At 32.7% G+C, this 27899-nt stretch overlaps 2 protein-coding genes across 4 annotated transcripts; one reads left to right on the forward strand and one right to left on the reverse strand.

Moving 5' to 3' along the window:
• The first annotated feature begins 797 nt into the window (after positions 1-797).
• On the forward strand, positions 798-7663 carry LOC118027735 (uncharacterized). 3 transcript variants are annotated; one of them, XM_035031180.2, is made up of 13 exons: positions 798-1160; positions 1544-1665; positions 1756-1910; positions 2308-2458; positions 2889-2923; positions 3045-3120; positions 3240-3270; positions 3739-4028; positions 4356-4610; positions 4806-4913; positions 5048-5098; positions 5806-5893; positions 7316-7663. In XM_035031180.2, the coding sequence occupies exons 1-13, from the start codon at positions 998-1000 to the stop codon at positions 7486-7488; spliced, it is 1698 nt and encodes a 565-aa protein (XP_034887071.1). In that variant the 5' UTR covers positions 798-997; the 3' UTR covers positions 7489-7663. The 3 variants fall into 3 exon arrangements, with proteins under 3 accessions (XP_034887071.1, XP_034887080.1, XP_073268657.1); XM_035031189.2 differs by having other exon boundaries at positions 3742-4028; XM_073412556.1 differs by lacking the exons at positions 2889-2923; positions 3045-3120.
• Positions 7664-10392: 2729 nt separating this feature from the next.
• On the reverse strand, positions 10393-20587 carry LOC118027879 (disease resistance protein At4g27190-like). Its single transcript, XM_035031379.2, is given in 7 exon segments — positions 10393-10893; positions 11010-11510; positions 14693-14851; positions 15325-16274; positions 16277-18250; positions 20075-20154; positions 20272-20587. Coding segments are annotated over 5 exon segments (3660 nt in total). The 5' UTR covers positions 18240-18250; positions 20075-20154; positions 20272-20587; the 3' UTR covers positions 10393-10806.
• Between the last annotated feature and the right edge of the window lie 7312 nt (positions 20588-27899).

Genomic DNA, 27899 nt, shown 5'->3' on the forward strand with positions numbered 1-27899 from the left:
AAAACTATTTTCTCCATTTGGCTCTTCATTATAGCATTTTCATTGGAGATGCTCTAATAATTTTCGATTCAGTTTGTATTTTTTTAAAAAATCCAAAATCGAATTGAAACCAGTTTAAATCATCTGGTTTAATCGATTTTTTAGTTTTTTTTTTCTCATCCCTAATGATTACCATTATCTTTGTAAAATTCACAAATTGTTTTATTTTAAAAAATATTTTTAATTATGTGTGTCTATATATATAAACCTTATTCTAAAATCTAATTAAAGAGTCCTTTTTGAACTATTAGCCGGCATTCCCTAATATATCATTGTTTATCTTCTTTTATTATATTTTCATTTTAATTCTCTCTTAATCACTGTCCACGATTCTCTCTCCCCATTATATATCTCCCTTGTATTATTCAATTTACTCTTTATAAAATTCTTTTGGTTATGTGTGTGTAAAGAATTTAATATAATAATTTAATAAACTTTAATTATATTTTAAATTTTAATTATTAGCTTTTATTAAATGTATTTCTAAGTATTTTTACTACTCAAAGTTTGTAGTTATAAATATTTATTTAATAAAAGAGATAACTATGAAGGGAGAGATAAATAAAATTTTTTTAAAGAAGTATTAATAATTACACTTTAGAATCATAAGATCTTTTTTTTATATATAATTTTGATATATTAATATTAAAAATAAAAATTTATTTTAAAATTTTTTAAATAAAAAATATTTTTTAATAATATATTATAATACTAAACACACACTTATTACATACATATATACGACATTAAAAAAAAAAAGCCAACGAAAACTCATCAAACAAAACAACAAAGACACGATCACGTACAAAGAACACACAAGGAAAAAAGCATCTCTCTATTTTCCAGTTTCCTTCCATTTTTTCCTTTAGATCTCTCCCTCCATCTAGCACAAACTCTTTGTAAGAAAAACTTACATACACAAAAGTTTCATCATTGTTTTTTTTCGGTACAAACAGAGATGGGTTACAAAAACAGAGCAGAAGCTGAAACAGAGGCATGCTTAAACGAGGCTTTATTGTTTGCTACTATGTGTATAATTGGACTCCCTGTTGATGTGCATATTAGAGATGGTTCTGTCTACTTTGGGACTTTTCACACTGCTTCTTTTGACAAGGAAAACGGTGAGTGTTTTCTTTCTTTCAGAAGAAACGATTGCTTCTATTTAGCATTGGTTTTTGAATTACTTGAAAGTTATGATTTTTGTTGAAAATGGTATCTGGGTTCTGATTTTTGTAAGCATTCCTATCCGGGTTTTGGTTTTATTGAGAAATAGTTATGGTACCTTTTGTTATGGAAGGGATTAGATTAGATTCTGATCTTGGTTTTTGCCTATTATCTTAGCATATATTTTGTTTCTGTTTCTGTTTTGTACTCTATTTAGTTAAGTAATGGAGGGTTTCGCTGTTTCATTTGTTTAACATAGACTGAATTTGGTACTCTTGGCAATACGAGTCCATAAAGATTGGAAATTCATTTATGAAGTCAAGTTATGGACTTTGCGTAGGTATTGTTTTGAAGGAAGCAAGATTGACTAAAAAGGGAAAATCCAGTGCAAATGTAGGTAATGGGAGTGTGATAGAGACACTTGTAATTCTTTCAGTTGATATTGTTCAAGTTGTTGCTAAGGTATGCAACTCTTTCTTTTCTAGATCTCTGTTAGTTATAAGGATTCAACATTGGAGAGTCCGCCTAATATGCGTGCTTCATTGTATGTAGGGAGTTCTATTTCCAGTTGATGGTGTCGCTGCAAATATATCTGGTGACAATGCAGAAGCTGCTGTAACCAATGCTTCATCTTCTGAGATTGCAGTGAGTGAGGCAAAGAAATCTAACATGTTCACTGTGGATAGAAAGAAATCTAATCAAAACAGGTATTTTCTTGTTTTGGATTTGGGTTGGAAGGATTGGTGTTAACTGTTGAAATTTAATTATAAGTTGTAACAATTTAAAGTCATATCTATTGGTTTGCTTTTCTTTTCCATGCTGCATTCATTTCCAAGTTGACTTTTAGTTATATTTTGATGGTTTCTCTAGGGCGACATTTTTATTTATTTTCATGGTTTGTACATAATGAGCACCACTTTAGCGCCTTTTGCATGTTTTCAGACACATATATACTATTGTTGAGTAATTAAGAGATAACAACCTACTTTTTTCCTACTGTATGAGTACAGAAAATTGGTCGAGGAAATATTTCATCATCCAAGCAATATTCCTTTTCTTTGGTTATATGTATAAAACTCTTCACTAATTGTACCTATGAAGTAGGGGTTCAGCCAAAAACAAGAATGGTTCTTCTCAAGGTCTTATGCTGACAAGAGCAGGGAAGGATCATGAAGGGAGAAAAATGCCACCAAATGACATAGTAAATGTCATGGAATTTGAACATGGGAAAAGAGATGGTGTAAATATCTCAAAGGTGAGGCTTCTATTTTTTTTTGTCTAATAGGGAAAGAGTTTTGTAAGCTTGTCTTGATACTCATCAAAAGATATCTGTAAATGATTTTAACTTGTGTTTGATTATTAGCATTTCTGTCACGAGAGACCTGTATCAGCAGCAGCATAGTCGGCTGTTTATAATTCTGACAGCAGGTTTTTAGTTTAAGATGGCTGTGCTTTTTTTTTTTTAATGCTACCTAGGATGCATCTAATTGATGGTTTGGATGATATGATGGATTGGCACATGGCTTGAAGGGAATCCCTTCAATTACTGGATAAATGAGTCAGTGGTAATTAATATATGTAGTAGGGATACATTATTTAAGATGCTTGTGTGTGAGAAAGAGATATAGGTACACTTTTCACTTCTTTTCTTTTTAACTTTTTTAATTTCTGTTTTGTGTACAAAGAGAGAAGCTTCTTCTGGTGACTCAGTTAATGGAAGGTATAAATTAAATTACCAGCCTTTTCCAAGTTTCAAGTGATATTTACTAAGTTTAAATTATTTTCTTATATGAAATTCCTTCTAACTTTCAGATTCCTGTCAATTATTTTTTTTCTGACAGACAGACTGGAGAAGACTGGTCACAGGGGGAGCAGGATCTCTATAAACATAAGTTTGAGTTTCAAAGGGAAAAGAGTGTATGTCTTGACAGGCATAGTTTATTTCTTTGCTTAATGCCCTATGTTTGTAGAAGTGGAAACTATTTGTCTATTGAGTGTTTGGTGTAAATTTTTACTTGTGCAATTGATTTGTGCAGGCTGATGAAGTTCATAGCCCAAATGCAATCAGTAAGTTAAATTTCCATCTCTGGGTTTAATTTGTTCAGAACTTAGTAGACAGGTCTGCCTTAATATTGTGAATTTCTTTCACGAAAAGAAAGTAGAAGAGGAGGCATGCATTCATTTAGTAGTGAATAGTTCTGATACTACCAGTGGATATGTTTGTAATAAAATACTCATTATGTATATAAGACTTCGTTTCCTGGCTTCATAATAACAATCATTATTGATAGACTTTGGGCTTTTGTATCAATTGTATCATATTGTACATAACATTCATGCGAATTTAGTGGTTGCATGCCATTTTCTGATTTTTTTTTTAATTATTACAAGGCCCTATGTTGAGATGCATCTAGGCCATAGTTTGTCTGTAAATTGCTAAGCTTTACCACTAATCCCTGATTTTGTCTTGTATTTTTTTAAATGCTTTTGTTGGTTTTGATTCTTGTTTTAATTGCTTATTTTGCTAACATGCAGCAGGGCCTCACCTCAGTGAAGCAAAACCCGTTGCAGAAGGGCGAGTAACAGTGAAGCTATTGCCTAATGGTGTATCTTGTAATTCTGCTGGCGAGCTTATGAAGCCAGACAATCAATACTGTGGAAGGCCTGCTTCTGTGGGAACCACTTCTCCTATTGCTGTTTGTGCAAGTGTTTCAACTTATTCCAATCCAACGGTTGATGTTCCTTCAGAATCACTCTGTAGTTCATTAGCAAATTCTACTGATGCAGTCTCTCCACGAATCTCAGAATCTAATAGAAGCTCCAAGGCAAGAACCATGTTTTTACCTTTTGGTACCTACCTCTGTGTCATCTCACCTCCTTTGACTGTCAAATTTATATGGCAGTCATCAGGTCACTGGCTGTCTCGTCAGTAAATCATATAATTTATTGAACCAGCAATTTTTAGGAGTAAACTGAAATATTTTGTTGAATAGTTACTGCAATTCATATCGGGTATAGTTTATAATCTATACCACAAGCATTGGTAGAAATCATTGGGTTTAGATTACATTGTAGTTTCCTAGGAATTTTGGAATATTTGCAAGTTCAGTTTTATAATCATGGTGATGTTTTTGACATTAATTTTCTTTCAGGCATTCAAGCTCAATCCAGGAGCAAAAATTTTTTCTCCATCTTTTTCCAATCCTATATCAGCTACTGCTCCAGCAGTGCCAACAGCTGCAAGCATGGCTTACATACCAAGCAACGCTCCAGCGGTACCTGTTGCTGCTGTCCAGCCAGAAGTTGGGATCCCTTTTGCACCTCGTTCATCTGTCCCTGCTAAGTACTCCCCCTATAGCAACTTGACAGCTGTAAATGGTGGCAGTGGTTCTCAATTTTTGCAACCTGTATGTGTTAGCTAACTTCTAGTTTCTTGCTTATTTAGTAACTCATATCTATTCAAGTCACTAGAAAAAATCAGGAACTTTATGGTCAGCTCTTGGAATATTTTTTTTGGTTGAACTACCCAAGCTAAACTAAATGACTAATTGTCAAGAGAGGAACCCTCTATTAGTTCTCAAAGGGTTTCATTTTGGCTATAGGTTGTTAGACACATGGGAAGCAGAGCACAGCCGCAGCCACTTAGATATTCTGGTCAGTATCATGCTGTTCAGGCAGCACCAGCATTTGTGCCTCCAAATTCTCAATCTGTAAGTAGAAGGAAGATTCATGTGATATCCTTTGGGCAGTTTATTTCTGGTGCTCTGTTGTTTTATTGTTGGATTTGGAGATTTGCAACTTTATTTTCTAATCTGGTCGCTAATCTGGCTCTCTGTTTCTCAAGGTTATGGTTGGACAACTGGGGCAGCTCATGTATATTCAGCCAGTTTCTCATGTAAGATACCGGATCTGCAACATGAAATAATTAAAGCACTCTGATGTTTGATAGTTACAGATACAACTAACATGTAGTTTCTGGGTGTTGTAGCTTGTATTTAACTATTACCGTGCTAGGAAGCAATTTAATCTACATTATGGGGAGGACGGTTTTAAGTCATTATCTGATCTCGAAATAGTTTCTAGAATCAGCCTTGAGCAGTACGTCTAAGCTTCATACTAATTCTTAACATCCTACTGTGATTTACTTTTCTAATTATCTATATAGTTGGCTTCCTCAACCAGTGTAACACCATGCTACTCTTAACATGGATGCTTTTATATTAGCCAAGTTATAATAGAAGAATGCTTGTTGTGTGTGTCACTGATCTGAAGCTAGATAGCAAATTAGCTAAGATTGTAAATATGCTATATTATGTGAAGGAAATTGCAATTATTCGTATCTTACTGACCAAAGCCTGCAGCTATGGAATCTTGCATGTATATCATGAAGGTCTAGTGGCAGGCTTATTTTTTTGTTTTTCGTGCATAACTTCTTTCTCTTTTTCAACACTTCTGTCATTTTTTTTGTTGTTGGAGCCGATCCTCTTGCATTTCAAGTCATCTCAAGCTTTTAATTTCTTCACTTCCCTGGAGTTCTTATCCAAGTAGATTAAATGCATGCTATATTTCTCTGATTGTTTCATTGCATTTGTACCATGAAAGGATTTGGTTCCAAGCGCAGCAGCCATATCATCTGTATCTGCACGTCCTATGTCAACTCCTCACCAAGTCCAATATCCTAAACACCAAGGTATGAGAAAGGTATTCCTTTTATTGGTTGGAATTTTTCATGTGCTATATTGCAAGAGATTCTGGTTTCAAAGGTTTGCCATTGCACTTGCTGCCATCAATGAGGCTGCACGTTCCAAGCAAGCTTAGATTTTTTATGTTACTGACTACATGAAGGGACAACGTAACTGCTAGGCTAGCAAGTCAGGATAACTGTTTCAAAAATTAACATAGTTTTAAAACCCGACCCGGTCAAGTGATCGGGTCCCGGATTAACCCGGGTCAACCCAAAAAAAAACAGCTTTTGTGTTCTTATGCCTAGTAAACAAGAATAATTGGTGGTTCCGAATTTGCAATAGCCACTGGCTATCCTTCCTGCCCTGTGAGACAGTTTTCTCAACCAGCTATTATTATAGAATTTCTACGCGCCATTATCCCAGTTGCTGCAAGATCTGACAATATATTAACTTATCATCAAGAAGCTGGGAAGAAGGAAGAAGGAAGAAGGAAGAAGGAAGAATGACCCCCTTTTATATATATATATATCACCTTCTTTACTCCTCACGTAATAATGTTCTTGAAATTGAAATAAACCTCCTCCAGCCCCTTTCGCTTCCTTTCTTTTCTCTGTGTGTAATCTCTGATGATGGAGGCCGCTCTTCTTGTTATTACGCATCAAGAACACAAAAGTCCAAACATCCTCAGCTTCTCTCCTTCTTGAGTCTCTTGACTATTGATCTTCTTGAGTCTTGACTATTGATAGCAGAGAAACAACAGCGATCAATAGTCCAGACATCCTCAGCTTCTCTCCTTTTCAGCTGGGTTTTAAAGAGTTGAGTTAATTAGGTTTACAAATTGCAATTGTCCCCAATATTGCTTCGTTCTTCTTCTGTTCTAGTCTTAACGACGCCGTTTAATGACTGTCAATATAAAAAAAAATTGACCGGGTCTCACCCGGGTTTCACCGGGCCAATTCCCAAGCGGGTTTTTGCCTCCACCAGGCCCGGTCCCAGGCCCGAGTCGGCCGGGTCCCGGGTCGACCCGCCGGGCCGGTCCGGGTTTTAAAACTATGAAAATTAATGTTGAAAATTCGAACCTCTGTCAATGTCCGCAAGGGTTTGATAATCATTATGTGCAATGATAATCAATATGTGCACAACCATTTGAGAAACTGATTACTTTGAGTTTCGATTTAATGAGAAAACTTAAATTTAACAGTACAAATCAAATATAGGGAAGGTGATTATGTTCTTACTGGTGCTTGTTTTAGAGCTCCAACATATTCGCACACCCCACCCACTTGCAAAACACACAGAAAAGAAAATGAAGAAAAATATTTCTTGAGCATAATGTAGTTATAGTGGCAGTGCTAAGTCTCAGCATCTCTATGTTTTTCTGTGCCTGTTTATCGAGTCTTTGAAATTTTTTTTTTTGGATATTGCAGGAAGTGCAGCTGGCCAAACCTTGCAGCTCTGTGTGGCTCCACCTTTTGTAGCTGGTGGACAACAACCATTTGTAATGCCAAGCCATATTCCTTTTCTTCAGCCACCTATCCCTGCAATTCGCCCCATTCCAGTTCCAGGATCCAATACTCTTTTCAACACCAAGTTTCCATGAGTATATTCCATAGTGAAATCAAGATTCGTTTTTGTAAACAACAAAATTTTGATCCATAGTTCTACTGAAAAACATCGAGCAATAGGCAATTAGTTTCATCCCTCATTTTCAGGGTTTAACTCATTTCAATGATTTCTTGTAAAACCTGATTTGAGAGTGATTTTTTATTTGATGATCCATGCTGTAAGACATGATGATGGGGTGGTTTCCTGTTTTGGCGAAGAATTATGAGAAGTTTCCCCCCCGGTAGAAGGAAGAATTGCATCTTTAAAGGTGATAATACAGGCCCGAAGGTGTATAGTGTACAATATTGAGACAGAGGCAACAGCTACAAGGTTTTGATACAAAAAGTCAGCAGGATAATTCATTTCATTTTTGGCTCAATTTAGCAACAGTTTTAGGGTTCATGCAGTGGAGATTATTGCTGATTTGTTTTTGTTGCTGGAAAATGTTGAGCGTCACCTTTTCCATCGGCCCTAAGGTGTAGGCATCCTTGTTTACAATCCGTAGAAGCAAAGTTTACCATCATTTGAGTGAGAAGTGAGAGATTTTATATCACTGGAGATTTATTTTCATGGAAATCACAATGTCATATCTTCCCTTTTGTTCCTCTCTCCTCTTGTCATGGAATAAATATTATTAGTAGCTCTTTTGAATAACATAAAATTTCTATCCAGTGAGAACCTCAACCTGGAATATTACTCTTGGTACCCAAATTACCTAATGTGAACAGCTTACAATGCATTTTACTCCAGATGAATACTTACAGATCATGCAGTTCCTGAAATACCAACACTGCGCCACCTCACTAAAACGAGTGAATTAAGACACCACAGGGACAGGCCTTAATTTTCCTCGTCTATTTAAAATTCTCCTTGCTAAATCTTTGCTCACCCGTATCTTCCCTTTTACCCTGCAAGATCACTTTTAGCAAAGTCTACCTGGCACTAGCACAGCTAAAAGCAGGCATGGATTATATAATGATAAAAGCTGAGGCTTTATAAATGTCTATTAAAAAGCTATCCTTCAATTCAAACTGTGAATAAATTACAGTTCCAAATGCTAAAAAGCACCTAGGTTTCTTTTATAACTGTAAAGAAAAAATAAGATTGAAGTCTTCGATGAGACACTAAGCCTCCCACTTTCAAGCAAAGATGGATCTTCTGTGGCGTCTATACCTAGTTTATGACTCTAACTATCTATAGACTTGTACAATTTATTCTCCGGAAACATGTCAGATAGTCCAGAAGCAGCAGGCACACCATCTGCCCGTGCCCTGATCTTAGAAATACTACTCCATTCACTTCCAACCTCGGTTTCTGGGCTTTTCAAATTATCTAGTCCAATCTGGAACCTGCAGCTGGCTCCTCAGTCTGAACCATCAGAATGACATGTTTTCCAGCAAAACCTTCTTAAGGTTCAATATCAATAACAAGTCATTGATCTTGGTACATGACAGATAATTGAACAACTGCAGGATGGCTGTCAACAATAGGCTGTAAAACTTGCAGCGGTTTAACAGACAGGGCCTGTTCTGTGTCCCTGCCATCCTTTTTTTCGACAATACCAGAATCTTCCACAGGCAAGTTAACAGCTAAGCTGCTATTAGTCTCTGTTGATTGTGATGGAGCATGAACCCTACTGATGACTTCAGTTAACAGTTTCTCAAAAGGCATATGAGTTGTTTTCATCGGGCTGGCTTCTGATTCATGTAGTCCCCCTGCTGGATTTTGATTAAAGGGACTTGTTATCACCTGGTGGTTATTTTGAGATTGAAATTGTATGATCTCATTTGTTGGTGTTAATCCATTTGATGAATGAGCAGCATCTAGAACCTGCTTGCCTTTTGAAGGCACCAGATGGGCAGTTTGGTTTGAGGCACTGGCACTCAGTGCACCATTTGATAGATTGACTGGCTGAAGTTCAACAGGAACTACATTGCCTCTTGATATTGTAGGAGTTTGGGGTACCACTGAAAGCACCTGCTTACCTTTTGAGCCAACCATTTCTACCTCTAGGCCCAGGCTTACGGGTGTGTACCTGATTATTGCTTTCTCTCGTAAGGGGAATCTCATTCCTTCTGATCATTGGAACATCAGCAACTGGATTAGCAGCACGGTCAACACTGACTGGCCTATCATGGCATAAATTGCATTGTTAACTGGACCTACTTGATATAGTATCTTGCTCTCAATAAAACATCTTGATATTAGAACAATGCTCAATTTCACAATATATATATATATTGTTTGTAAGAAATTGAAAATGAAAAGATCAAAATTGAAACAAATAAAAAACTAATTTTTTTTTTAAAAAATATGGTGTCAACCTTGCCTTTTGTTTTTTGCTTTTTATCATCTACCTTTTTTTTTTAAAAAAAAAATCTTTTAATGCTGTGTTAATTGGAATTTGAAGTTGGTAATTTTATATAAGCATCTAGAACTAAATAAAAAGCCGCACCATTGATTTGGTGCTCGACTTTACAAAAAAAAAATCAATTATATTGTTTGAGAAAAAACTAAAACTCAAAAAATCAAAATTGAAACATGAAAAAAAAAAAAAATAGAAGGCCTTAAAAAAACAAATTGTGTCAACGCCTCCATGCATTGTCATTTTGATAAATCTTCTTTTTGGTAATGAAACTTTTTGATACAAAACTTTATTTTACTTGTATTTTAATTCTTGAGGTTGAGAAAGAATAGAGAAATTCATCCAAAAATTACAAAGAAAAGAGAAAATTAGCGAAAGCCAGCAAGGTATCTGCTCGAAAAAACAATTCAACATAAGATTGTTATGCTAGGAAAACATGATATCAGTATCAAACTCTTGAACAAAGAGTTCAACATCAAGTCTCAGTCATCTTGAGATTTGAATGCCCAAATATATTCACATGCTCATACAACATTTTTAATAATGCATTATGCATTAGAAACATAACATCAAACAAAGAGTTCAGCATCAAGGACAACGCATGAAAGTCCACACATTAAACCAAAAGAAACACAAATGGGCAAGCAAACATACACCCTTACGATGATGGGCAAGCAACATTATTTTTTTGAGGTTCGCACAGTAATGACTAAATACACAACATTACATTACTCCTGTGCTGTCAACAATTCTTCTAACTTCTTCAGCAATGTGAAGCCAATTTGTATCCCATTGCCAATGGAACAGTTGGAATTATTTCCCACCAATCTAAAACATATTCGCAGCACCAACCTTGAAAGCATTCAACATGGGATTGTTCTGCTAGGAAAACATGATATCAAACTTTTGAACAAATAGTACAGCATCAAGTCCAAATATATTCACAGCTCAAAGACACGAGTCTCCATCTTCTTTCCACCCGTTATCTCTGGTCCACTCTCTATTAATGCTTGAATCTTCAGCTACTTCAGATACCTGTAAACCAATTTAAGCATGGCATGCTCATTTTAACTTGTAAATCTTATTATTGAGCCAAACAAGAAACAAACACACTAAAAGAGAGGCAAGAAATCAAGTCAAATCAGCAGCACCTCTGATTGAGCACTCATTGAACCATATCGTGTAGTAGCAAATTTTGTGGTCAGCTTTGGACATTGATGGACCTTCAACTTCTCCAAACAAGGGAATAAGAAATAATCACACCATCCGAAACTAAAACAGACAATACTTGATAATTGTTCTAGCGACAACTCCTTTAGATTAGGAAGCACCACCTCCTTCTCAACGTTGACAGGTGAAGCTTGATCATCCTGCCCAGGAGACTCTGGAATTATTTCCCGTTCACCATCCTCTTCTCTGATAATATGCTTCAATTCACCGCAATCACTTATGCGAAGGCTTTCTAGCATTGGCAGACTTTGAGCGAGGGACGGTGTGAAGATAAATGCCAGTTTGTCGAGAGAATCCAAATACAGACGAGCAAGACATCGGAGGCTGACATGTCCGGTGGCCCCCTTCCATATGCATTTGAGCTCGGGTAACTTTGACAGCTGTAACTCTGTTAAAGATGACAGCAGCGGCAGCTCCTTCTCCTCACTGCTTCCTTCATCAGCCTCACCCAATTCAAATACCTCTTCCAATGATTTGCAGTCCTGTCAACACACTCCTTTAGATTTTCATTGAGCTTGCAGCAATTTTGCTGAGCCGCGAACATCCCCACAATCCTCACTTGTACAGATTCTAATCTTTGTAAGAAGCCGTTTTGCTGCCCATGGAAGGCCATCTTATCAGAGAACAATATTATATTTTTTCACTCTCAAAAAACAATTTATATGATGTATAAATAGGAGAAAAAAATAGAAAAAACAGGATTAAATACTTTTTAGAGATTACATATTATTGTTTTAATTTTTTTCTTAATTAGAGATAAGTTGAATAATAATTATATTTTTGTGAATAAAAGGTTAATACAACTCCTAATAATTAGTTTCATGTCAAAAATAAAAATAAAAATACTAACTAAGATTTTTATTTTAGTTATAAAGTTAATAAATTTTTAAAGATATTTTAATTGACTACAAAATTTTCAACACAAAATTTATGCTCTTATATATTAATAATTTTTTTGTGAAGTTATTTGATGTACTTTTATATAAAAATCATTTTTTTTTAATTATGTGCATAGTTGTTCTTATATATTACATGGAAGGGTTTCGTAATTAAGTAATGGTATGATTGTTCTTGAATGTATCAGGATTAATCAAAAGGGATATATAGACAAAATTATCTTCAAGGAGTGGAAAGTTTCATTAATTTTTATAATTTATAAACTGAATAATATTAGTGCAGATGAAAATAGATGTTCATATATAAAGTGTAAAAATAAAAAGTTTCACCAAAAAGATGTCCATTGTCAACTTAAGCCTTTTTTTGTTTTACTTTTTTAACTTTTACCCTATTCCATTAAATGTTTTTATTTAAATAATGATCTTTTACATTTTTGTTTTTTATTATTATATACTTTGAAAAGATTAGTTTTAGTTGTATCAAAAACATTCCTATATTTTATATGAATAAGTTGTATTAGTATGAAGATTTTTATAAAAACCAAAAATTATTTTTTTATTAGTAACATTTGGCCACTAAGATTAAATGAATGAAAAATTTTAAAATAAAAGGGATTGTCAATGTAAACCATTTGCATGTGAAATTATTTATTTTTACCGAGATAAGTTTTTTGTTTTAATATTAAATTACTATTAATAACTCTTTTGCATTTATTACTTCATATATTTATTAGTATATTTTATAAAGTATAAACTATTCACTTCTCAATTAATAAAATTAATGATAAATAAGAACATATCTATAACATAATTGTTTTTTTTTTCATGTTAGAAATTGACTTGAAATCCTACTCTCATCATATATAACATTTTTTGTGTAAACAATATATTTTTGTTTATAAATTAAAAAAATCATGACATTTTAAAATGCATTCAAAATAATAACATATTTTTTTATTATATTTGAAATTAATTTAAAGTTTTACATAGATTATAAAACTAATTAATTAACAAACATTTAAAGAAGTAGAGGATTCAATGTGTAAATTGCACCATGTATCCCATCACAAAATATCATGGATTTAGTGTTTATTTTTTTTTTGTGTTTTTTTTATTATTTCTTTTTTATTGGGGACTAAAATGTAGGCCAGTTTAGATTAATCTATTAGGCCAGTTTACCTTTAATTTTTTTTTTAATTTGTTTTAATTAAAATTTTTCTATGTATTTTTAAAATTATTTTTTTATTTTTTTAGTCTTTTTTAAAATAGAGATTATTTTTAATTATTTGATATATATTTAATTTTTTAAAGATTATTATAATTCATCTATAAATTTTATTTTATGTTCTATATAAATAAACTTTATTTTTAAAAATAAAAAATATTTATGTTTAGATAATTTTTTTAATATGTTCTATATAAATGAACCCTTCCATAATTAGTTCCATGTCTAATTTTTATCAAGATAAATTACCTCCAAAGTAGTCAATTTGCTCAGCACGAGACCCTTCCAAATACACCTCATGTCAGGCAGAGACGTCAAGCTTAATGCTTTCAAATTTGTCAACCCCTGCATCAAAAGAAATTTTGTGCACTTTTGAACTATATAATTTTGGTAAGTAGATGAACGAATTGTCCATATAAAACTTCAGCAAAAAAAACTTATCAATAAAAGGATAGAAGTAGACATGGAAAGGCTGGAAATATGAAATCATAAGCTGCGGGGACTGAAACAAACAACTCAATATTAGCAGATAAAGGTTTATCTTCCTCTTCAAATACTTCCATTAATTGGGGGAGGAGCCTCAATTTCACTCAAACTGGGAAAGCATAAATTAAGATTGAAAAATCTGGATATCATTTCATTACAATAATTAAATTCTTACTTCTTAAGCCCTGCATCAAGAGACAAGGAATGACAAAGTTAGACAACTCCTTTTAAATTTAGTGGATGGCTAAAGGATTTATCTCCACTTACCAATTACTTCAGTTTCAGAAATTTGGAAGAAAATCAACATGTATTGAATGTTGACAATTTAAATTAAAAAGGAAAAAAAAAATTTATATGAGAAATATAAAGGACGTACTTGGAGCTGTGCAGACAAATTTTCCAATTCTTTGTGGCCATCGATTGTTAGATATTGCAAAGAAGGCAATTGGGCAGCAAAATTCTTTGGACCAAAAAAGCTGCAATTTGAAAGAGACAATTCACTTAGCCGAGGGAACTTGATGATGCCATCTGTGGGGAGTGCATCTCCTTCTCCACTGTAAAATATTTGCTTTAAATTGTCAGCACCATCAATCGTCATCTCTTCCAGGTTCGGAAGGCTCAGAGACACAGAGACAGTGAAGACATATTCCAGTTTACCACACTCTTGTATGAAGATTTCTTTTAATTTTGGGAAGCCAGGAGACTCTTGAATTTTTTGCCTTTCAACATCCTCTTCTGTGATAATATGCTTCAATTCACTGCAATCTCTTATCTCAAGTCTTTCTAGCTTTGGCAGACTCTTAGCGAGGGACATTGTGAAGATAAATGTCAGTTTGTTGAGAGAACCCAATTTCAGATGAGCAAGACTTTTGGAGGACTGACATGTCTGGTGGGCCCCTTCCATATGCATTTGAGCTGGGGTAACTTTTGACAGCTGTAACTTTGTTAAAGATGACAGCAGCGGCAACTCCTTCTCCTCACTGCTTCCTTCACCAGCCTCACCCAATTCAAATACCTCTTCCAATGATTTGCAGTCCTTAATTTCCACACTCTTTAGATTTTTCAGAGCTTGCAGCAATTTTGCTGGAAACGGAGCGCGGATATCCCCACAATCGTCCAAATGTACAGATTCTAATATTTGTAAGAAGCCGTTTTGCTGCGCATGGACCATCTTATCAGAGAACAATATTATACTTTTTCACTCTCATGAAAACAATTTATATGATGTATAAATAGGAGAAAAAAAATAGAAAAAACAAGATTAACAACAATGAGGTGGTTAAGTTTCTTATATTTACATATGTTTAGATAAAAAAAAATCATAAAAAAAAATAAGCTATGTTTGTTATATAATTAAAAAAAATAAATAAAACTTGGATTTCCTAGCATTTATCAATTGACAATTTAAATTAGTGGAGAAATATAAATTACATACTTGTTCTTATATTCAGTTACCCACTTCTTTGTGGCCTTTAATGATTAATTTTAAGGATATTTTAATTCACACAACTTATGTTCTTATATATGTTTAGATAAAAAAAATTATAAAAAATAAAAATAAGTGGAGGAAGAAAGAATAAATTATCGCAATTGACAATTTAAATTAGTAGAGAAATATAAATTACGTACTTGTAGCTGTGCCAACCAATTACCCACTTCTTCGTGGCCTTCAATGGTTAATTTTTGCAAAGGCAATTGAGCATCAAAATTCATTGGACTTAAAAAGCTGTAATTTGATCTGAGCTGAAGAGACAATTTTCTTAGTTGAGGGAACTTGATGATGCCATTTCTATTATGAGACAAAGAGACATATTCCAGTTTATCACAGCCTTCTATGAAGATTTCTTTTAATTGTGGGAAGCAAAGAGACTCTGTAATTATTTCCCTTTCACCATCCTCTTCTCTGATAATATGCTTCAATTCACCGCAATATCTTATGTGAAAGCTTTCTAGCTTTGGCAGACTCTGAGCGAGGGACGGTGTGAAGATAAATGTCAGTTTGTCAAGAAAATCCAATTTCAGAACAACAAGACTTTGGAGGCTGACATGTCCGGTGGGCCCCTTCCATATGCATTTGAGCTCGGGTAACTTTGACAGCTGTAACTCCGTTAAAGATGACAGCAGCTCCTTCTCCTCACTGCTTCCTTCGCCGCACTCACCCAATTCAAATACCTCTTCCAATGATTCACAGCTGTCAACACTCACCTCCTTTAGATTTTTTAAACCTTGCCGCAATCTTGCTGGAAACAGAGTGAAAACATCCCCACAATCCATCACTTCTACAGATTCTAATTTATGTAAAAACAATTGCTCAAATGTCTTCGCATTTAAGGATGTACCAACCAAACTTAAGGAGGATGGGTATCGATCCCTCAACATTCTATAAAATTTATAAGCATTATTCCCTAACATTATATGATATTTGCGCAAGCTAACTGGAAAAACAAAATCTCTGGGAATGCATTCAACCTTCGGTATCCTCAATGATAATACGGCTAACTGAGACAACGAATTTAGTTCTGTTAGGCTTGCATTCATTCCTCCTGTGCTGTCACATCCACCAACAACATCCCATCCCTAAAGCTGTATCGCCCGATCAACAGCTCTTCTAACTTCTTCAACCTTCCAATCAAATTCACAGGGATCCTTCTTAGCCTTTCACAACCTGTCACATCCAACAACCTTAACTCCTTGAGATCTCCTATTTCATCAGGTAATTCTTCAATGGATGAGCACCACTGAAAAACAAGTATCTTAAGTCTCTGCAGCTTTCCCAACCAAATGAGGTCCTTGCATCCACAACTGATCAACACCAACGATTGAAGTTTCGTTAAGAGTTCAAGTGATTGCAATGACAAACACCCTCCCTTCAGAGACAAAACTTCAATTTCTCTCATCCCTTCAAAAAACATCTGAGGAACATTCAAACCATAACCCAATTCTAATAATAGAACTTTGAGCTTTGGACATACCAATCCTTCAGGAAGTCCTGCTAGTTTATTGCCCATTAACGAAATTGTTGTACAACCTTCAAAGCTTTTATCATGAAATGGCCACTCCTTCAACCCATTGACAGCCTTTACCATGAATCCATATTCTTCTGATGATGCTATCTGAATAGCTACATCACGAACCAAGTCATGCATTGTCACATGTTCTTCAGTTTCAGTGCCCAACAACAAACAACAAGCTTTGAGGTCTTTGATTGCCACATGAACTTGTTCCCTTGCATCTTCAATGGGCTCCCCATCTTGATGTAACCCATAGCCAACTGCATATCTCGTCAAGTCCTCGATTGGAATGTTGTAATCTTCTGGAAATAAACAGCATAGCAAGAAACATAACTTGGTTTCCTTGGACTTCAAATAATCGTAGCTCAACTTAAGACATGCATATGCATTTTTTTCTTCAATTTGTTCTATTTCCGGAAATTGAGAGTTTTTGAGCTGTTTAGACACCCTTTTCCACTCAACTTCAGATTTATCTCTTAGAGCCTTTCCCACTGTCACAAGTGCTATAGGCAAGCCGTGGCACTCACTCGCAACCTTCCTTGCCACTGTGTTCAAGGTAGAGTCCCCATCATCTAAACCTGCATTGATTCTGAATAAATCCCATGCTTCTTTTTCAGAAAAGAGACCTAAACGCACATTTTTCTGGCACACCATATAAGAACATATGTCTCGACGACGTGTTGTTAGAAGAATTTTACAACCCCTGTGATCATCACCAAATGGGATCCCTATTTCTTTCAACTCAATATGTTTCCAAACATCATCCAGGATTATTAGCATCTTCTTTCCCTGCAGTCTCTTCCATAATCGATCTGCTCTCCCTTCTTTACTCTTTTCTTTAAATTCCAGACCTAACTTCTCTGCCATTCGATCCTGGATGTCTATGACATTTGGATTCTGCGACACCGTAGCCATCAAAACTTCATCAAGCGGCGGCTGCAACTCTTTGGCTCTCCTGCCTACTTCTTTCGCCAGGGTGGTTTTACCCACCCCTCCCATGCCGTACAGTCCGATCATATTGACGTTGTCATCTTTGAGAGCTTTCATAATCTGTTCCAAAGCTTCTTTTGAAGCTTCTGAGGGCGTGAAATCCTTTGATGGAAGAAATTCTATGGGCTGAGGAGGAGCTTTGTCGGCCACTTCTGTAATCTTTTTTTCTAAAAGTTTTCTGAAAGTCTCCGACTTCTTGGCCAGTGCCTTGCTTAACTTGAATTGTCGCATGCAGTTTGGACACCAAGTAAAGCATTTGCCATTTTTTCCTATTTCATTTTCCAAGGACTTCGCACCTTCAATTTCGTTGTTTGCATCTTCCAGCCACTTTTTGACATCTTTGTAAATTTCTTCAGCATTCCTTTCAGCAGCTTTGACATCATCTTGCAGACGTTCTTTTGCCGAATCCAGGTTCTGCTTTCGTTCATTGAATTCTTCAACAAAATGGTTGAAACAGAACATGTAACGGAGCTGCCTTCCTACTGGTTTCACCATGGGTTCTGCTATCTTAGATATAATGTCAACCACACTTTCGAAAGTCATTTTCCACCGACCTGAAAATCAGAGAAATAAGGATACACAGAACGTGAGAGTGAGTCTATGATGACCATCTCTTATCACACGTTCAGGTAATATGATTGACCTATAACAATATTAAAAAAACAAAATAAAAACTAATAGATGGTCGCCACGTGTTCAACTTTATCTACCATTAGGAAAGGATAGAAAGTAGGGGGGAGAGAGAGAGAGAGAAAGAGAGAGGTTAAAAGGCTTTAAAAAAAAAAATAGACGGAGAGGTTGAGGGAGGCAGAAACGGAAGGAGACAATATTGAAAGATCGGAAGGTCGGAGGAGAGTAAAGAAAAGCTTTTTTTTTTTATTTCAACCTTTTCTATTAACATGTTTCGTAATGGGCCATGGTATTTTGTTTCTATTTTGTCTATGTTTTCATCTAGAGCTTGAAAAAACATCATGTTTTTGGGTTTGTGCCTGATCAAGCAAAAAAATTTTGATGTAGGCAGAAGCTTAAAACACACTAATTAAAGAATATAAATTTTTTAATGAGTGAAAAGAAATGCAGATATGAAGTTTTAAATTTACCAGTTTATTTTTTAAAAAATAATAATAATGAAGTTTGTCTTTTTAGTAAGTTTACAATATTTTAAATACACCAAAAACTCTATTTCAATTAAAAAAAATTGCAAAGGAAAGATGCATAACATCCAAAATAAGTAAAAAATCAAAAAATAATAAGGATACCAAATGTGAGAGTGAGTCCCTACAAGTAAAACAGGCGCAGAGAGAATGGGAATAGGAATTTCATTACCTCAATTTGGGAAAATATGTGCGAAAAGCACTGGTACTGATTGCTCAATGAAATAGCTCGTTTGTTATGTGATGCTCGTTTATCTATTTGATTGGGATTTTTTTGTGCCTTTGATAAAAACACTCTTTTTTTTTATCTCTTTGATTGGAATTTGTTTGTCTCTCTTTTATTTGGAAGATCTTTGGACACTTTAATAATATAATAACAAAAAAAATTAAAATCTTGATGAAATTATTGTTCATTCAAACACAGATTTGCTGTGGACTACAATTGTATTTTTTCCTAAATTTTAAGTTTTAGTTTTAATTTTAAGTTATTTAACGTCTTTTTAGGGGGAAAAAAACAACAACGCTCGTAACATAGTGCAGTCCAAACAGAAGAGACATCTCTTGAGAAAAAGAAAGAAAGAAAGAACCCTTTCTCCATTAACCGAACCCCATAACTCCAGGAAAGTAAGGACTAAACCATAGTGTAAAAATCTTAAAAGGTTCTAAATTATCTCTGTTACTTTTCCTTAATTTTCTAGACAAGCAAAAGGAGCTAAACTTATTCCCGACCAAAACGTCAAGAATTTCAGTAGAACAAAAGAAGAGATTATTACTTGACCAAAAACAACTAGTCAGCATCCAAAGAAACCGAGTGAATGAGAGAAAAAGACTATTAGCTAGAAAACAATCAACAGATCCAAGAATTTTCTGTATGTTTTCCAAGAAAATGAAAACGAAATGAGCAGCACAACCCTCTAAATCCTCAAGAAAAAGAAAGAAAAAGAAAGGAAAGAAACAAAGATAGTAGGTTAGTGTTAGAAAAAAAAAAAACAAAGAAGTTCGAGGAAGTGGGAAGCCTTTTTTCTGCTGTTCATGTGGTGTTCTGGTGTTCACGCAGACTAAGAACTCCTACCATCGTATAATCATATAATTAAAACACAACAATAAAAAAGTAACAAGCAGCTAATTATGTGCGAAAATCAGAGAAATAAGGATACTGAACGTGAGAGTGAGTCATTGCAAGTAAAAGAGGCGCAGAGAGAATGGGAATAGGAATCTCATTACCTTAAATTGAGAAAATATGTGCGAAAAGCAAAGATTGCTCAATGAAGTGGAGAAGGCCTTTAGCTCTGTATGGAATCCAGCTTCAAAAGGAACAAGGCAAGGTCTAAGCATTTTGATGACATAATTAAGATAATATGCGTAGTAATATAGAGACAGTGACAAAGAAATAAAGAAAAATTATGTGTAAAAGTAATCACCTAGCAAAGAAAGAAACGAATGAAAGATTCAGCATAATCACTTAGACGCCTCCATGGATGATACCAGCTCGCTTCCAACAACACATGTAATTAACCTAAGCTAAGAACGGTCAAAGTTTTTTTTAGTTTTCTTCTTTTTTTAAAAAAAAAAACAGATCATCAAGGGAAAAAACTTGCAAAGAAGTAGAATTAATGGAATGAACACAACAAAGGATCAAACTCAAGCAATTAAAAGTAACTGTCTATGAGTACCATCTGTGTCTCACACTCAAGTGAGGAGAGAAGGAGGAGAAAGAAAGCAAAGGGACAAGGAAGGCAAAAAGTAAGGTCACGTAGGGCCAGTCTTGTAGAAAGTTTGAAAAGTAGCATGACAGAAGAGGATAATAGTATAATATTTGATATATGAAGCTATGCTAAGGGAATGAAGCTTGTACCACCTATAATAATAAAAATAATTACATATTAACAAGCATCATTTGATTAGTAAGTTTCCAAATTCTATCCACAAATATTATAACTTAGCTAGATTTCATGCAAGCAATTCCTAACTCTAGTATTTTCTTTGTGTTAAAAATGGAGACTTCTTGGTGTTCGCTAAAGCTTGGGTATACTATTTTTGAACAAATAACAAGGTAAAAACATCTTTTTTAACGATATTAAAATCATTTATTCATTTAAAGTATCAATATTGTCATTTATAATGAAACATTTAATTTTACTACATTGAAAATACATTGACCAATAGAATCGTTGCCTTAGCCAACCCAAATTTGTCTATCATCATATAATATTGATCATTACATTATGTGATTTACAACTAATGATAGGATTTCAAGGACAAGTCACCACAACATTAATAAATTCACATCCTACCGACCATTATGGCTGTTAGAGCTCTCTAATTGAGTTGCTAAATGGATAGTTAAAAATAATAAAAAAAGTAATATTTTAGTTTTTTTTATTTGTATTTCATACTCCAAAGAGAAAAATCAAATGAAATGCTAAAATGCTTTTTTTTTCCCCATAAATGTTATTCCTACATATCTCTTAAAAGAGCTAAAACTAACAAAGTAGGGTCCACAAAAGAATAAACCAATTAAATCTAGCCACGTAAAAAAAAAAGATCAAAATCATTAAAAAAAAACAACACTTATTTATTCCACTCTAATAGAATTGGCTTTTCAAATGGATTTTTTCCATTGGAATACACATGGTAAAAAAAGCTATATTTATACTATTTAAAATGTTATTTTTATCAATTTACCTTTTTAAAAATAGCATCTCCAGATGCTCTTATAGAATAGTTTACCCAATAACCGGGCCATCCTTAACCCATGGCCATCTTGAATGATAACTAATTAAATTAAAAAAAATAACTCGTCAAAAGTTAACCTATCAACCTCATTTTGAGCAAAAATCAAAACTTTCTCTCTCTTGCTCTTGCAAATTAAGGCAAGATTAAGTATATTTAGCAGTGTGGTAGCGGTTGCTTTTCAAATAAGCTTTTAAAACAAAAATATGCTTTTAAATCAGGTTATCCCGTAAAACCTGAGATTTGCGTTATGAAAGTTTGATAACTAAATATTAAAAAAAATGACGGTTTACCCAGAATTAACCGGGTTAACCCATCAAACCAAGTTAACCCATCAAGCCCAGGATACGTGTCATGAAAGTTATGATAATTAACTTGAATAGACTAAATTAAATTAAAAAAAAAAATAACTCGTCAAATCAGGTTAACCTATCAAACCCGAGATTCGTATCATGAAATATGATAACTAAATAAAAAAAAAAAAATTAACATTAACAAACTAAATCAAAAAAACTAAATAAAAAAAATTCATTGCAAAAAAAATTAAAAAGAAAAAAACAGTCATATAATATAATACAATATAATAATAATTATAATGAAAAAACATGGGGAAAGCTAAAGTTCAAGCTAAATTCTCAACCAACTCAATATTAAAAAAATAAATTTAAACAAAGATAATTTAAAATATAAACATGTGGGGGAAACACTGCAGCCAAATAAAAATCATGCAAGGTAAACACTGTAGTAATCCATAGTGTTTTTTTTTTAAAAAAGCTACAAAGCTAAGTTCTCAACCATCTTAATATATAAAAAAAACCAAGATTCGTGTAATGAAAGTATAATAACTAAATTAATTTTTTTTTCACATTAACAAACTAAATTAAACAAAAAAAATTATTAAAAAAAAACACAGAAAAAAGCAAAAAAAAATCATGGGCAAAATGAAAAAAAAAAAAGGAAAACAAAAACAAAAACAAAAAAAGTTTAAGTGTTTCACTGTGTGCACAGTGATACATTATATGTAAAAAACAGAAAAAACAAAGCTGCTACAGTGAAAAACCCTCGCGTTAAACAAAAACAAAAACAAAAGCACAAAAAAAAACTGCTACAGGAAAAAAAACCAAAAACAAAAAAAAAATGCCATAGAAGAAAAAAACAAAAAAAAAAGGGCAAAAAAAAAAAGCTTTAGCTACAGTGAAAAAGCTACACGTTTTAGAGTTCTTATTAAACTTTCAAATCAGGATAACCCGTCAAACCTTAGATTCACGTCATGAAAGTTTACTAACTAAATAGAAAAAAAAATTGACGGGTTAACCTGTCAAGCTTGGAATACGTGTCATGAAAGTTTGATTAAATAGAAAGAAATTTAACATTAACAAACTAAATTAAATGAAAAACATTAATTAAAAAGAAAAAAAGTAAAAAAAAATAAAATATCTAGTTAACTCGTCAAATCAAGTTAACCCGTCAAACTTGGGATCAATTAACAAACTAAATTAAACAAAAAAATTAAAAAATTAAAAAACTAGGAAAGAAGTCAAAAAAACCCATAAAGGTATAAAAAACCAAAACAAATACAGAAAAAAAATGAAAATGAAAAATAATATATATTTATAATATTAATTATAATTATTATTATTATTATATATAATTATAATTATAATTAAGGAAAGACAGAAATAAAGGAAAGGACGTGGAAATAGAAGGAGAGGTTGAGGGAGGCAGAAACGGAAGGAGACATTGAAAGATCGGAGGAGAGCAAAGAAAACATGTTTGAAGTGGGATTTTTTTGTGCCTTTGATAAAAATACTCTGTTTTTTTTTATCTCTTTGATTGGGATTTTTTGTCCTCTTTTATTTGGAATTTCTTCGGACACTTTAATAATATAATAACAAAAAAATGATTAAATTATTGTTCATTCAAACACAGATTTACTGTGGACTCCAATAATTAATAACAAATTATTTTGAATTTTAGTTTTGATAGCCATGCTCGTTTGATTTTTTTTTTATTTTTTTCCCATACTCTTCCAAATAATGCAGGAAACGAGGACCTGAAATGACAGCAGCGAATAAGGAGAGAAATAACGTGTTTGTTCTTTTTTCTTATAAAGTATTTTAAAAAATCATTAAATTAAATTTTATTTTATTTTTATTCAAATTGATTTTTTAAAAACTAATTTGAAAATTAGTATGAAAAAGAGGATAATAGAGTAGTTGTCCAAATCAAAACACAATAAATATAGGACAAAAACAGGGATGATAGAGTGCTCTTTGTTTTCTTAACTGTATTGGTTTAATGAGGTTTATAAATATTTTAGATAAAAAATAGGTTAAAAGCAAGTTTTTAAATAAAAATCAAGCTTATTTTTTTATATAATTTAAATAAAATCAATTTATTTAGTTGTTCAGAATTATAACTCAAGTTATAACTCAGGAGAAAAGAATTGTAAAGAAGTAGAAAATTACTGATACGAACACAACAAAGGATCAAACTCAAGTACTTTAAAAAAAAAAAAAAAGTAATTGTTTATGATGATCATCTCACTAAGTAAGGAGAAAAAAAGAAATGGGTCAAAAAAGGAAGAAAATAAGGTCACGTCGAGGCCAGTCTTGTAGAAAATTTGAGAATTAGTACGAAAAAGAGGATAATAAAGTAGTTGTTAGAATCAAAAGACATAAACACGGGAGAGAGGTTGTTTGCTGCCTGAAATCACGGCAGCAAATAAGGAAACAAAAGAAGGGGCTGAAATCAAGGCAAGAAAGAAAGAAAGACTATACATTAATGTCGTTCTCTGTTGTCTTCTAAAACTACTCCATCAGCCTGTTTGTATAATTCTTAAAATTGCTCTATGGGATTGCAGCCATGGCTCGTTTGATTTTTTTTTTTCATAAAACAAAATTCTTTTCATGCTCTATGGGATTGCAGGGATGGAGGACTTGAAATCACGGCAGCGAATAAGATGTTAAATAGAGCGTTTGTTTGTTTTTTTTTTTTTTAGTATTTTAGAATAAAATTAAATTTTTTAAATTTTCATATTATTTTGATATATTTCTAAAACAATATTTTAAAAAATAATCACTAACACATTTTTTTTGAACTATTAAGTAACCAGTCCTTTAATTTTCCAACATTACATTTGGGTACCAATCTTCATTTTTTTTTTCTTTTTTAAGTTTTCTTTTGGTGGAGAAAAGAGAGAGAGGGTTGCCCGGATTTTATTTTAAAGAAAAAGTTGTTATTAAAGAAAGATTTTGGCTACAAATTCGTTGATTTTTGTGTGAGCTAGTTCAATTTAATGAAGTGAGTTAAGATTATGTGTGTTTTTTTACCTTCTAAACACCTTAAAAAAGATAGGAACTCTAGAAGATTTTTGGTTTTGGGTTTTGAGATGGTTTTTTATGTTTTTAAGGCCATGTATTGGTTAATGATGTTTTTAGAGTGTTTCATAGGTATTTTAGTAAAACAAATGGATTAAAAACAATCTTTTGGTTAAAAGTCAAGCTTCGTATACGGACGCATAGATGACACGTTGTCTATAAAGACACACACATGTCAATTTTTTTAAAAGCATTAGGGAAAACATGTGTCGTCCACACCATTAACTTAACAAAAAAAATTAAAGGTTTGTGTGCATGGGCTTGACCTTGAAAGTCCGCGAAACGAGCCTTTGAAGGGTGGGCTACAAGCCTAGCAAGAAAAACATCATTTATTTTATTATTATTATTATTAATTGTTTTTTATATTTATATTTGAAAATAATTTTAAAAATGATGTTTTCATTAATACCCCTTTTTCTATGATTTTCTTTTGCCTTATTTAGCCTTTCTTCAATTATTTTTAATTTTGTTAGGTGTGTTAGTTTTTTAAGAGGTTAATATGATATATCTATAATTCTTTATATATTTCAAATAAATTAAGTATTTATTCTTTTATAATAAATTGTTTGTAATTTCACCCTTCAATTCAACGTGATGTAGAATTGTTTTTTTTTTTTTATTATTATTATTTGGTCCTCATTGATTGCTTCTTCTATATATATATATATTCCCGTTTGTATTGTCGCCTCTCTTTTTCTCCCATATGATTCAAATAAAACTAGCTTATTTAGTTGGTCAGGACTATAATGTCTTCTTTTTTTTATTTTAAAAACATTTCTAATATAACAGAAGGAAAGGAATGGGGATAAAGAAGGAAGAAAATACTATTTTTTTTACTGTGTCAGAGTGGTTTTTATAATTATATTTAATTTATAAAAATATTTAATTATTATATATTTTTAATATTTCTTGTTATTATTATATATATATAATATTTTAATATGTTTTAAATAAAAAACTATTTTAAAAAAAAAGTGTCACAATACTAAATTATAGTATAAATTAAAAAGATAAAAGAGCTTTCTGGTTATTACTATTTACCGAGACTTATTTTATTGTGGATGTGGATATTAATAGTGAATGTTTTTAAAATTTTTCAATTTGGTATTTGAATTATTATTTTTTTGCATAATGAATCTCTTTATGCTCAAATCAAAACTCAATTGCATTTTTTTTTTTTAAGGATAAGAGTTGAATTGTAAGATAGGTGACTAAAATGGAAAACTGGTAAAAAACTTGTGGAGACACTGTTAATTGTTTGCAAAGTTCATTTTAGTCTCTTATCTTTTGAGCTATTAAGTAACATGTCCCTATAATTTCCATTACAATTTTATCTAGAATCTCGGATTATAATCTAGAGACTATATTGAAAATTTCATAAATTGAGAAATCAAACTAGAAATTTCATTCACCTACTGATATAACAAAATTTCTAACTCAAATTTACTATTTAAATAAACCATAACTCAAAATCATATATTTTACTTAAAATCATTCAAATCAACTAATTTAACTCATTGTCCATAACAATCAACGACATAACATTCAAATCAATTCATCAATCAAACCCTAATATTTCAAAACTCTCAATATTCAAAGCAAAACAGGAAAATTAAAGCGTAAAATAAAACATCATTATACACATCAAAGCATGAATTATCTCATTTTAATTTATTCCTACTCTATCCTTTCTTTATCTTTTCCTCGTTCTTTTTTTTTCTTTCGCTCTCACGGTTCTCTCTCTAAATTCAGATCTTTTTTTTTTTATATTATTATTTATATTTGAACTCTTTGTTTCATGATTCTACAATACGTTCATTATCTAACCTACTTCTAAGCTCAAAGGGTTTGCTTGTCTTTTTGTTTATTCTCTCTTAAAAACAAAATCCATCACAATAAAATTGTTTTCTGTTTATTAAGCTGTGAAATTTATGCATCTTAGCTCTTGTTCTCTTTTCATGTTTAGCCAACTCTATCTGTTCCTTGTTCTTACCATGATATAAGGCAGGTTTTAACCTCTGAAGTCTGCTGGAAAACCATAATCAGAAAGATCCTGAAGCGATCCGAATCACAGCTTTCAATTCCCCACCACAACCCATTCCTCTTCCCCTTCGTCCTCAATGGGAAATATCTCAAAAAAATCACTGTGATGCAACAAGTTAGGGGTAGAGAATATAAGCTTCAACAAAGATCAAAACTCAAAAAATTAAAGTAATTGTCTATGCAGAGCATTTCTGTGTCACACACTCAAGTAATATGATTGACCTATTACATTTATACAAATAATAATAATAATAATAATAATGAATAAAATAATAATAATAATAAAAGAACTAAGGTTTTTATCGCATCCAGAGTGCTTACTTTCAAAGTCAAACAGGCTTGTGCATTGCGGGCTTACGCAGCGTTCATGTACGCTAAGATCTCCCTATGAATTACAATTGTATAATCATACATTTGTTAGTTTATTAAGCTGTTTAATTATGCAGCATTAGCTCATTTCTCTCTTCTTGTCTTGCTATCTGATTTATCTTTTTTCTTTGCATGATATAAGAGCAGGTTCTGTACCTCTTGAAGTCTAGCCTCAATCCCCCGTAGCTCTCGTCCTTCAATTGCCTTGAAATGATCCAAAAATCAACAACATGGGCCGGAGATAGTGAGTGAAAGAACACTGAGAGAATGAAATTTGAGTATGGTGATCAAAATTAGATGACAAACTTACTTTGATTCCTACTAATGCTTTTGCTTTCATGTGTTTCAAAAAAGTAAAAGAGACATGAAACATAATCATTTCCTTCCTTTTACTTTCCATCTTCTTCGCAACTGGAGATGTATCATCATAAAAATTACTTTTAATTGCTTGAGTTTATCCTTAATGACAAACTTTAACCTGTCGTACCAAAATGCTTTTGCTTTCATGTTTTCGAAAGTAAAAG

Source organism: Populus alba, chromosome 1 (assembly GCF_005239225.2).
Source record: "Populus alba chromosome 1, ASM523922v2, whole genome shotgun sequence".
NCBI classification, from domain to species: Eukaryota; Viridiplantae; Streptophyta; class Magnoliopsida; order Malpighiales; family Salicaceae; genus Populus; species Populus alba.

Excerpts from the sequence above, each read along its gene's own strand:
- LOC118027735 (XM_035031180.2), top strand. The coding sequence starts at position 998 with ATGGGTTACAAAAACAGAGCAGAAGCTGAAACAGAGGCATGCTTAAAC. Across the intron at positions 1,161-1,543 it reads TTCTTTTGACAAGGAAAACG|GTATTGTTTTGAAGGAAGCA; the intron begins GTGAGTGTTTTC and ends GACTTTGCGTAG. Across the intron at positions 5,894-7,315 it reads CCAATATCCTAAACACCAAG|GAAGTGCAGCTGGCCAAACC; the intron begins GTATGAGAAAGG and ends TGGATATTGCAG.